General features: G+C 59.3%; 1 protein-coding gene across 2 annotated transcripts; it reads left to right on the forward strand.

Moving 5' to 3' along the window:
• Nucleotides 1–619: 619 nt before the first annotated feature.
• CDKN1C (cyclin dependent kinase inhibitor 1C) lies at nucleotides 620–3,019 on the forward strand. 2 transcript variants are annotated; one of them, XM_014795820.2, is made up of 4 exons: nucleotides 620–769; nucleotides 955–1,586; nucleotides 2,098–2,232; nucleotides 2,328–3,019. In XM_014795820.2, exons 2-3 carry the CDS (start codon nucleotides 965–967, stop codon nucleotides 2,229–2,231), a joined length of 756 nt encoding a protein of 251 aa, XP_014651306.1. In that variant the 5' UTR covers nucleotides 620–769; nucleotides 955–964; the 3' UTR covers nucleotide 2,232; nucleotides 2,328–3,019. The 2 variants fall into 2 exon arrangements, with proteins under 2 accessions (XP_014651306.1, XP_004441115.1); XM_004441058.3 differs by lacking the exon at nucleotides 620–769 and having other exon boundaries at nucleotides 917–1,586.
• The last annotated feature ends 8,018 nt before the right edge of the window (nucleotides 3,020–11,037 follow it).

The raw sequence follows: 11,037 nt of genomic DNA on the forward strand, positions 1-11,037 counted from the left end.
GGCAGCCAAAGACCCCGTCTCGCTCCAGCCAGGGACGAGCTGGACGCGGCGGGTTAAAGCCCCATCAGCTGGCGCGGGAGACCCGATGGGGAGCGCGGGTGGCGGAGCTGGGCGCTCGCGGGGCACGAATCGGGCCTGGCCGGACGCCGGGCCTGCCGGGGACCGCCGCCCGCTGCGCCGGGGAGGGGGCGCCGGCCGAGGGGGGCGCCCGTGCCGCCGCCGCTGCGGCCGCCGCACAGCCCCCGCCTGCAGACAAAGGAGCCGGCGGGGGGCGGGAGCGGGGGGGATGGGGCGAGGGGGCGGGGCGCCGCGGTGTCACGTTACCGCCCGCAGAGCCCCTTTAACTCCGGCCCCGCCCCGCTCACCGCCCCCTTCCCCGCTACTGCGCGCGGCCCGCGCCCCGCCAATCGGCCCGCGCGCCCCGCCTGCCCTCGGGTGTGTGTGCGCGCGGCCAATGGGCGGCGCGCGGGGGCCAGGCCGCCGAGGGCGGGGGCAGCGCGGCGCCGGCCAATCGCCGCGGTGTTGTTGAAACTGAAAATACTACATTATGCTAATCGCGGCGGGGCCCGCGCGCGGGGGGGGGGGGGTCGGACCCTCGCGTATAAAGGGGCGCGCGAGGACTGGGCGTTCCACAGGCCAAGTGCTCTGTGCTCGGTGGGTGCCAGCCAGGCCTGAGCCAGCGAGCGAGGACAGGCACCGAGGGGGCGCGGCCGCCGGCCGGACGACACAGAGAGTGAGAGGCAGGAGCAGTCCACAGCCGGACAGTCAGGTAGCCGCCGCGCCCGCCCTCCCGCCGCGTCCCTTTGCAAATGCAGATTCCGGCTCCGCGGGGTCTCACTTGCTCCCGGCCTCCGCCCTCCTCTCCTCCCTTCCTCCTCCTCCTCTTCCTCTCCTCTTCTTTTCCGCGGCCCGGGCCCGCGAGCCCCCGGCCATGTCCGACGTGTATCTCCGCAGCGTATTGGCAATGGAGCGCCTGGTCGCCCGCCGCACCTATCCCCTGTTCGCGCGCACCAGCGCCTGCCGCAGCCTCTTCGGGCCCGTGGACCACGAGGAGCTGAGCCGCGAGCTGCAGATCCGCCTGGCCGAGCTGAGCGCCGAGGACCAGCGCCGCTGGGACTACAACTTCCAGCAGGACATGCCACTGCGGGGCCCCGGGCGCCTGCAGTGGACGGAGGTGGACAGCGACTCTGTGCCCGCCTTCTATCGCGAAACGGTGCAGGTGGGGCGCTGTCGCCTGCTCCTGGCGCCCCGGCCCCGCCCGGACGGCGCGGCTGATAGCCCGCCCCCCGGGCCGCCGGCCGATGAGCCCCTCGACGGCCTCGGGGAGGCGCCGGCGTCGCCGTCCAGCGGTCCGGCCGTGGCGCCCACCCCGGCCCCAGCCGTGGCGCCGCAGGAGAACGCTGAGCAGGAGGCGGTCCCGCCGCCGCGCAGCCAGGAGCCCCTCGCCGAGCCGCTGCACTCAGGGATTTCGGGGCGCCCCGCGCCGGGCACTGCCGCCACCGCCGCCGCCGCCACCGCCGCTGCTGCCACCACTGCCGCCGCCGGAGGCGCCGCGATCAAGAAGCTGCCCGGGCCTCTCATCTCCGGTGAGTCCCGCGCGGCCCCGCCCCGGCCCGGCCCTGCTTTGTCCGGCCGGCCGGGCTCCCCGGCTCGCGGGGGCCTCACTTGGTCCCCGCCTCCTCCCGTGGCATTAAAGGGCCCGCAGCGCGCAGGGCGCGGCTGCGCCCGCACCCGGTCCCCGCCCTGTTGTTGTGCGCTGGAGCGGCTCGCGCGGGAGGGATGGGAGGGCGCACTCTGGCCCCCTCGGAGCGCGATCCTCGCCCGGGTCCCTAGATCCCCTCCCCGGGCGCGGCGATCGCGGCGCGGAGGGGGTTAAGCGCGGCGGCAGCCCCGGGGGGCTTGGCCGCGGGACAAGGGGAAATGCTTACACAGCACATTGCGCGGCGACGTAAACAAAGCTGACCCGCCGCGGACCTCGGCGCGGGCGGGGACGGCGCCCTCACCCCGGCGGGCCAGCCGCCCGCGCCCCCTCCCGGCCCCCTCTTGGGTTCCCCGGCCAGCCCCGCCCTGACCCGCGGCGCGCGCCGTCGCCCGCAGATTTCTTCGCCAAGCGCAAGAGATCTGCGCCCGAGGCCAAGGCGTCCAACGAGGTCCCCGCGGGATGTACCGCGCCCGGTGGCGCTCCAGCCGTGGGCTCGGCGGAGCAAACCCCGCGCAAGCGGCTGCGGTGAGGTGAGCGCGGCGGTCCTGGTGGGCGGGCAGGAGCCGCCCCGCGGGGTCTTCGCGGTCACTCTGTCTCCTTTCGCTCACGAGCCTCTCTCCCGCAGCCTCGCGCCCAAGAGCCCCGAGGGAGCCCGCTGGGCAGCGGACAGGACAGGAGCGCTGGGCCTCGGCTGGGACCGTCCATGTAGCAGCAACCGGCGGCAGCTGCCAACGGAGCAGCGTTCGGTTTTGTGTTTAAAGTTTGAAAACTGTGCAATGTATTAATAACGTCTTTTATATCTAAATGTATTCTGCACGAGGAGTACACTGGTCCCAAGGTGTAAAGCTTTAAGAGTCATTTATATAAAATGTTTAATCTCTGCTGAAACTCAGTGCAAAAAAATGAAAAAAGAAAAAAAAAAGGAAAAAAGAAAAAAAACATGTATATTTGTACAAAAAGTTTTTAAAGTTATACTAACTTATATTTTCTATTTATGTCGAGGCGTGGGCCGCTCTGCCACGCCGCGGCTCGGTTATTGGTTATGCCAAAGGCACATCATACGCATCTGGTTATCGACAAATGTAAATTTATTTTTATAGCGGACTCTGGGGGGAGGGGGTCGCTCACAAGCTGTAGCTGCCGTACAAGCCCATCTAGCTTGCAGTCTCTTCGCGCTTTCGCTGTCTCTTTTATTATTATGATTATTTTAAACTTGAAGACAAATCTGTTAAAATGGTTCCTGAGCCGTCTGCACCACTGCCCCGGCCCCTCGTCCGCCGGGTTCTAAATAAAGAGGCCGAAAAATGCTGCACCTCAGCTCCGTGTGTGCTTGTACTGCCTCCAGCTTTCCTCTCTGGCACCCCCAGAGGCTAGGGAGATAGAGAGGACACGGGACACGGGGCAGCCTGGGCTACTTTCTAGGTTGTCCGCTCCAAAAGGAGCGCGACTTTCTCCTGCCAGGGCTGGCCCGCGTCCATCTGCTGCAGGCCCCTAATTTAGGGAGGAGCGGCCCCGCCCTCGACCTGCGTTTGTCACCCCCACTCCCCACGTGCGGGACTGTGCCCCAGCCGCGGGCACATTGCTTCCCTTTGCTCCAAGGAAGCCACCCACACTCCAGCTGCCCTGGGCGGAGGCATCCTGCTCAAGTGGGCACCTGCAGGGGCTGGGCCAACGAGACCCCCGCTGCTGACTGCTCTCAAGTTTTCAGGGGCCGCACAAGGTGGAGCAGCAACTGCTCCAAGGTCCCCAACTTCGTGGGCTAGGGTGCCCCAGCGTGGGGCTCCAGGACCCCTGATGTGTTCCTGGCCAATTTGCGTCGCAGGGGGGAGGGGCAGCCTGCAGGCCTGCGGGGGAGGGGAGAGGGGAAGGACGAGCAAGGCTCCACGGCCAGGTGGGGGTGGGGAGGTGTGGGATCCTTCCATCCGGAGGAACTCAAGGCTGGGTCCACCCGCGCACCCACCAGCCTTCTGGTTTCAAAGTGCTCCCTTTTAGTGAAAAAGGAGAGGTTTATTTATTTTTTTTATAGCTGACCTATAAACCTCTGAAAATTATGGCTTACAATGGAAAAGGTGACGTCGGCTAGCAGTATTTTTGCTGGTGCCTTGGGCCAGGAGAAGCCGAGAACTGATGGTGTATTTTTTCAAGTTCCCCGTTTGGGGACTTTACGCAAGGCTGATGTCCCTCACAGGTCAGGAACAAAGGCTGGGCTCAACCCCTGGTTTTCAAGATGCATTTAGACATGTAATTAACTTCACCTCCCCCCAACTGCAGAGAAGGGCCAGGGAGGAGGGGGATGGGGCCTGGCCCCAAGGTCCAGCTGGGGCCTGACCCTGAGAAATGCCCCCCTGGGAAATGAGAGCGGTGGCCCTGCCGCCTTCAGCTCAGCATTAGCCTGATTGTAACCCAGGAGTTAGACCTGTGTAGACTTGACTTCAGGCTTCAAATTGCTCCTCTGCGGAGGAGGCCTCCCCCACACCTGCCTGTGTGACCAGGCGAAGCACAACCTGGCTGAGGGAGGAGGCGGGCAGTTGAGGCCTGAGCTGCGTGGGCACTGGGCCGCGGCCTGGCGGGGAGTCCATGGGCCCCTACCTGAATTACAGATGGTTACTGGGGACAGAGTTTGGCTGGGCTGGGCACCTCACAGCCCCCAAACACAACTGATGCAGCCGTCTCCTTCTGCAGACAGGGATGGCCAGGCACCCTACCCGCTCGGCCACTCACAGCCGTGGCCCCTGCCACCCAGCTTCCCAGTGTCACTCAAGGTGGCTTTCTCAAAAGCAGTGCAAGGGCTGTGTAAGGATGGGAGGTGAACGCCAGTACTGTTTCTCCCCCGCAGGAGCGGCTGCAGACACCCAGAAGTTGCCCTCCACAGGGAAGAAGCAATGGACTTTGAGTCACATGTCTGGCCCCAGGCCAGCCCTTCTTTCCCTCTGTAGGCCTCAGTTTCCCGTCTTTGACTCCTGCGGTTCTCATATGAGGATATTTGGGGCACCGTTTGTAAAGCTCTCTTCCCACCTGTGCTCTTGGAGGAGAGCAGGAGTGGGGCCATGCCGTGGGGATGGGTACTTTCCTGCGTGTCCCTCAGGCCTCGCCCAAGCTCAGGGCGCTGCGGCCAGCACAGCCGTCGGGTGGGTCTGCCCTCTGTCGCAGTCTGACCCACCTACCCTGGGGATCTATGATGATAATAGCAGTGATGACAGTGACAACCACCACAACCATCATGGGACCATAATGTCTTGCAGCACTGGGTCCTCTCTCTGCGCCAGGCAAGTGCTGAGCATGGTCATCCTCAGCGAGTCCTTCCAGTGAGGTCCATCATGTTCCCCGTTTCTGTCAGGAGGAAACTGAGGCATGGAGCAACCTGCCCGAGGATGAGCTGCTGACCTTGGCAGGGCCCAGGACTTTGGACTGGGGCGGCGGGGCTCCAATTTGAAACCATTGCACTAGCCTGTCCCTTGGAGGGTGGCCACAAGGTGGGGAGGGGAGCCGGGGCCCCCAGGCTACATGAGGGGAGTGTGAGATCACGCATGCGGAGTGTGGAGGGCAGTGCCTGGCACACACAGGAGGCCTGCAGTGACCATGAGGATGACGTGTTCCCTTTGTGACACCACAAACATGCACTGCGAACGTGCCGTGTGCCAGGCATGGTGCAAGGCGCCTGGGGTACGGCAGCTTCCTGGGGACCCGGCTGGGTGGACAGAATGTGGAGTTGTTAACATACAGAAGCGATGAGCACGAGGCAGAGGCTGAGAAGGGGCAGTGGGGGGCAGGCTCTTTAGCTGGGCGCTGGGGGAAGCCACAGGACGGGGTGGTGCGAAGGTGGGATGGAGCCTGTAGCCTGAGGGAGGACAAAGGAGGGAGCAGTTGAGTGTGTTGGAGCCAGAGGGTCCCGAGGAGGCAGGAGAGCCGGCCGAGGGGGCAGCTGGGGCCCTCAGCTGGCCTAGCCTGCTGGTGGGTATTGGGCCCGCACATGGTGTAAACATTATTCAATGTAAGAGTGCCTTTTGGGGTGTGCCTGCTGGGCCTCCCTGCTCCCTGTCCTCTCCCACTGGTCTCCTCGACCTTCCTGGGTCTGATGCGCTGGGGTCACAGGTTGGCTTTCTTCTGCAGGTAGTGGGGAGCCCCTGGAGCGACTGAAACAGGGCTGGCAGAAGCCGAGGCAGTTGTAAAAAGCATCCTGAGGCTGCTGGGTGGAGAGGGGAGTGGCGGTGGGCTGGGGTCTGCTGTGGCCGCCAGGCAGAGGCACCAGTTTGGCAAATGTTCCCAGTGCCTCCAGCATGCCAGAGGCTGCTCTGGGCACCAGAGACACAGCAACTTCATGGAAGGGGCACAATTCCCTGCCCGTAGGAGCTGCCTCTACAGTGGGAGGTGAGGGAGGAAACCCTGATAAGAGAGCCATGGCAAAGGTGAGGAGTGTTAGGTGTGAGCAAAGCTGGGCCCCAGGCCCGGGGGCTAGGTCTAAAGCAGGCCGGGCCAGGAAGCCCCTCCAGCCTCCCAGCAGGCGACATCTGAGCTTGATGGGAGGTGAGGGGCTTGAGCCATGAGGATTAACTAGGAGAAGATAGTTTCCCACCTGCCGGCCGAGGGAACAGCCAGTGCAAAGGCCCTGAGGCCTGGAGTCTTCATGGAATAGTGGCCCAGAGAGGCTGGAGCGGGAGGTGGGGACTGTGAGATATATTGGGAGGGAGACCTGGTGGGACTTGCTGATGGACCCATTGGGGTGGGGGTGGGGGTGGGGGTCCAGGAAAGCAGGCAAGATGAGTCGTCAGGTTTCTGGTTCCGTGTGAGTGGGGGCCATTCTCAGAGCTGAGGAAGCCTTCCCAGAGAAGGGGAGAGCCAGTGAAAGCCCCTTCTTTTGGACATAAGTTGTAATTCAGGCCCGCCGCCCTGACTTCCCCTCTCAGCCAGACCCTGTGGACACCAGGACAGTGTTAGTTCTCTCAACTGTCCTGCAATGGCTCGTTAGCACTCCAGCAAGGACGTGGGGCTCAGAGACGTGATGTGACTGGCCTAGGGTCACTCCCTGGCAAAGTACCCAGCCAGGACACAGCCCCGGCTACTGTCCCCCCATACTGTCTCGAGAGCACCGTTTCTTAAAAAAAAAATTTATACGTTATTATTAACTAAAGTCTATATTTTACAGCAAGGTTCACTCTTGGTGTTGTACGTTCTATGGGTTTGGACAAATGTATAGTGACATGTATCCACCGTTATAGTCTCATACAGAGTATTTCACTGCCCTAAAACTCCTCTGTGCTGCACCTCTCCAGCCCTCCCTCCCTCCCCCCAACCCCTGACAACCACTGATCTTACTGTCTCCATAGTTTTGCTTTTCCAGAATGTCATAGAGTTGGAATAATACAGTATGTGGCCTTTTCAGATTGGCTTCTTTCACTGAGTTTTTTAAGTCTCCTCCATGTCTTTTCATGGCTTGAGAGCTCATTTCCTTTTATTCCTGAATAATATTCTCTCATCCGGACGCACCCTGGTTTATACATCCATTCACCTACTGAAGAGCATCTTAGTAGCTTCCAGGTTTGGGCAATTATGGATAAAGCTGTGCAGGTTTTCGGCATGGACATAAGTTCTCAGCTCCTTTGGGTAAATATCAAGGCGCATGATTGCTGGATCGTACGGGGAGAGGACGCTGAGTTTTGAGAGAAACCACCAAAGGGACTGTCCCTTTTTGCACTGCCACCAGCAATGAATGAGAACTCCTGTCCGAGACACTGTTTTTCAAACTTTTCCCCTGTGTGGACCATGCCAACCACCAGTTTTCAAGTGAGTAAAAAAAAAAAAAAAAAAAAGCTCATTCCAATTTAGACACAACAAGGACAAAGCATAATTAAAAATTAACACGGACAGCTGTGGTTTTTATCTCCAGACCTTGCTGGTTTGACCTGGCTGGGCTGGAGAGCCTGAGCCCTGGTCCGTTCCTCAGCTAGTTGGCTCTGCAGTGGATTGCATGATTGTCCAAATATTTGCTGCCCCGCCCTGGGGGAGGATTCTCCATGTCCTGCATGTTGATATCAGACTGGGCCACGTGACTGGCTCTGGCGAATGAGCTGCGGTTGGTGTGACTGCCGCTGCTGAGCAGAGGCTGCCTGAGCCGGCCTATGGCGCCACGATCTTATCTCTTCACTGTGGGACCCGCAGGGTCCCGATGGGAATAGGGGCTGCCCCTTCCACTGACATGCAGGGGAGCCCAGCCACAGCCCACCACCACAAGTGGTGGCGAGTGAGAAATTCTCTGCAGCTGGTGTGAGCCACGGCGATGTTTGTTATTCAGCATAAAGTAGAGTCAGCTGACAGAGACAGTTCCTTTGAAAGTCTCAACCCATTGTTTTAGGTTTCCAGGAATGACAGCAAGGGCCTGGTGGCATTGTCGAGTTGTCACTTGGACACCAGAACTTACAGAGACTCCTCTCTGAGTGCTGCGTCCAGTGTCCTATAGGTGCTGACCCCAGCCTGTCACATTTAAGGGCTGGGAGGCTGAGTCTTTCAGTGTGGCCGGGTCGTGTGTCCCCTCCAGGCGCCTTCTGTTCTGCTGTAGTGTTTGTCTCCAGTGGGCGAGGAGGAGAGCATCCAGGCAGAGGGAGCTGTGGGTGGAATGAACAGCACAGGGCAACAGAAGAGCCTGAGGACAGGACAGCGGTCCCTCTGCAGGGCTAGTGCGACAACAACACAGATTCTGACCGCATCGCTGGATGTGGTGGCCGTATGTTCATCCCCACCAAGGGGATTAATCATCCCAAGCTCTCCTGAAGCGACTGAACTGGGAACAAGCTTCCAAACGAATGAAATCCCACACAGCCCCTTCCTCCTCTCCTTCTACTGCCTCCACACTGACACGGCCGGCTGTCCGGGACCCCGGCTCTGGAAGTGAGGCTGGAGTTCCAGGTCACAGTGTGGACCCAGCGTGTGAGCTGAAGGACTGAGGTGCAGGTCCCTACCACATGAGGGCTGGCGGCCGGCAGCTCAGGGGGCCTGCCTTCTCTTCCGAAGTCATGACCCTTCCCGTAGATGACCTACCTCTGGTGACCGGTGGGCGCGGGGGACAGAGCCCGGGCCCTTGCCTTGAACAGACAACTCGGAGAGACCATCCCAGCTCCAGGCCCTGGAGGGGTGGGGTGAGACCTTTGTCTCATCTGCATCACGGCTCCACTTCTCCCTCTTCCCAGCCCCGCTCCTGCATCCACCATAGAGGTGAGCCAAGAGCGGTCCCATGACACTTCCTGCATGCACACACATACACAGACACACACACAGACGCACCACGCGCACAGACGCACACTCACACGCACAGAGACACACATACAGACACAAACACACGCACAGACACACACAGACTCACATGTACAGACACAAGCGCGCGCACACACACACACACGTCCAGGAATTCATCTTATTTTTTTTTTTTCGATGAAGGAGGAAAATGATGGAGATTTGGGAATGGCCCCGACTCTCAGGCTGAGCTGTTGCCCACAGCTAGGCAGACTCAAGAGGCCTCATCGCTTATTCTGAAATGTGGGAACGGCACATTTGAGCCCCACAGTGCATGTCTCAGGGCTGGTCCAGCTGCAGATTCTATCACTGAGATATGCTCCTTGGAATGAGAAATAGAAATGGCCTCTGGTGGCCTCAGTGGCATCAGGAAAAAATGCTTTGGTCTCAGCCATTGCCTGAGAGCCCCAAGTGTGGTCCTCCTCAGGTCCAGCCCGCCTCAGTGTCAGCTGGCTGTGGCACCCTCCTCTTCAGCCCTGAAGCACGACCACAGCTGTACTGTTCAGTGTTGGGGGCAGAAGTTCAGGCGAGCACTGGCATCGGGACCTTGTCTTCCACTGGCACGAGAACACCTTTCCGATGATCTCCTGCAAGTAAACGCGGCCCCAGTGCTTTGTGGTTTAAAACAACGCTTTTGTTTATACCTACGAGTTATGAGTAGGGAATTTGGGAAGTACTGGGGAGTGGCTTGGCTCTGCTTTATGAGGTGTCAGCTAGGGGGGTTTGATCAGGGTTGGGGGGTCAACTTCCAAGACGGCTCACATTCCCATGCCTGGCAGAGCGGAGCTAGCGGCCAGCTGGGGGCCTCAGGTCCTTCGCATGTGGCTTCTCTGTGGGCCTGCTCTGGCTTCCTCATAGCATGGTGGCTCGGTTCTGGGGACATGTGTTCCGGGAGCCCCCGTGGGGCCCAGGCTCTCTAACAGCCGAGCCTGGGAAGTTGAGCGGCTTCCCTGCTGCCTCATCCGACTAAGCAGGCAAGTTACTGAGACCGCCCGGATCCAAGGTGGGGGATCTGGCTCTGCTCTGCTTCTGAGAAGAATCTGCTTGCAGCCATCTTGACCACAGAGCCCTTCCTGGCAGTACCCAGTTAGTACCCATCTCAGTTAGTACCCAGTTAGTTAGTACCCAGCTCAGTTAGTACCCAGTTAGTTAGTACCCAGCTCAGTTAGTACCCAGCTCATTTGGTACCCAGCACATTTGGGGATGGGGATTTACTTCAGGACTCACAAAACAATCATTACCTACATTTAAAACAAAATTGTTTTCCTTTACCATGGACTTTGAGGAATAACAGAAAAAAAAGGTCACTGAGCACACCTCCTTGTGTTTGAACCGACCAAACGCCAGGAGTGGCTTCTTGCTCAGACATCAGAGCTGGGTCTGGGCGAGAGGCAGAGCCGTGGGCACGTGCACGTGGCAGCGTGGACCCCTCCTCCCCAAGGCCACAGAGATGGCACTATGACAACCCCAATAAGGCCACTTTGCCAGCAGCCCTTTCTGCCTTCTTTTATTGTATATGTGTATATTTTATATATATATATATAATATGTGATACATGCTTATACAGATACAATGTGTATATATATTATCCACACAGCGCATACATACACACATGTATATACATATGTATAATTTCTCTCTTTTTTGTTAACTTTGTAGCTGGTTTTAAATTTTCTCAGCAATAGTAACGGAATCCCTTGTACCTCCCTTAAAAGCATTCCTACGGGAACTCGGGAACTCGCAAACATACACCAAGTTAACGGAAGAGCGCCGCGCGCTCCACGCCTCAGCCGCCAGCGTTGACAATCATTAACATTTTTCCAATCACGGTGATTTGTCTCCCTCCCCCAACTTTTAATTTTGTTTTTGTTTTTTTTTTAAAGCAATTTCCAGGCCCCGGGTCTTCCTACGGGCAAATGCCCCCCCTCGCAACTTGAGCAGGCGTGGTTCCTGCAAGCACACGGTGGTCCCCTGGTGGTCCCTTCCCCACCTCAGGGCAGCCTCCCTCACCTTGCATTTTTTTCCCTTGTTCTAGAAGAACATTGTTGGCT

The sequence above is a fragment of the Ceratotherium simum genome, chromosome 34 (assembly GCF_057802395.1).
Source record: "Ceratotherium simum simum isolate JZ-2026a chromosome 34, ASM5780239v1, whole genome shotgun sequence".
Classification (NCBI taxonomy): domain Eukaryota; kingdom Metazoa; phylum Chordata; class Mammalia; order Perissodactyla; family Rhinocerotidae; genus Ceratotherium; species Ceratotherium simum.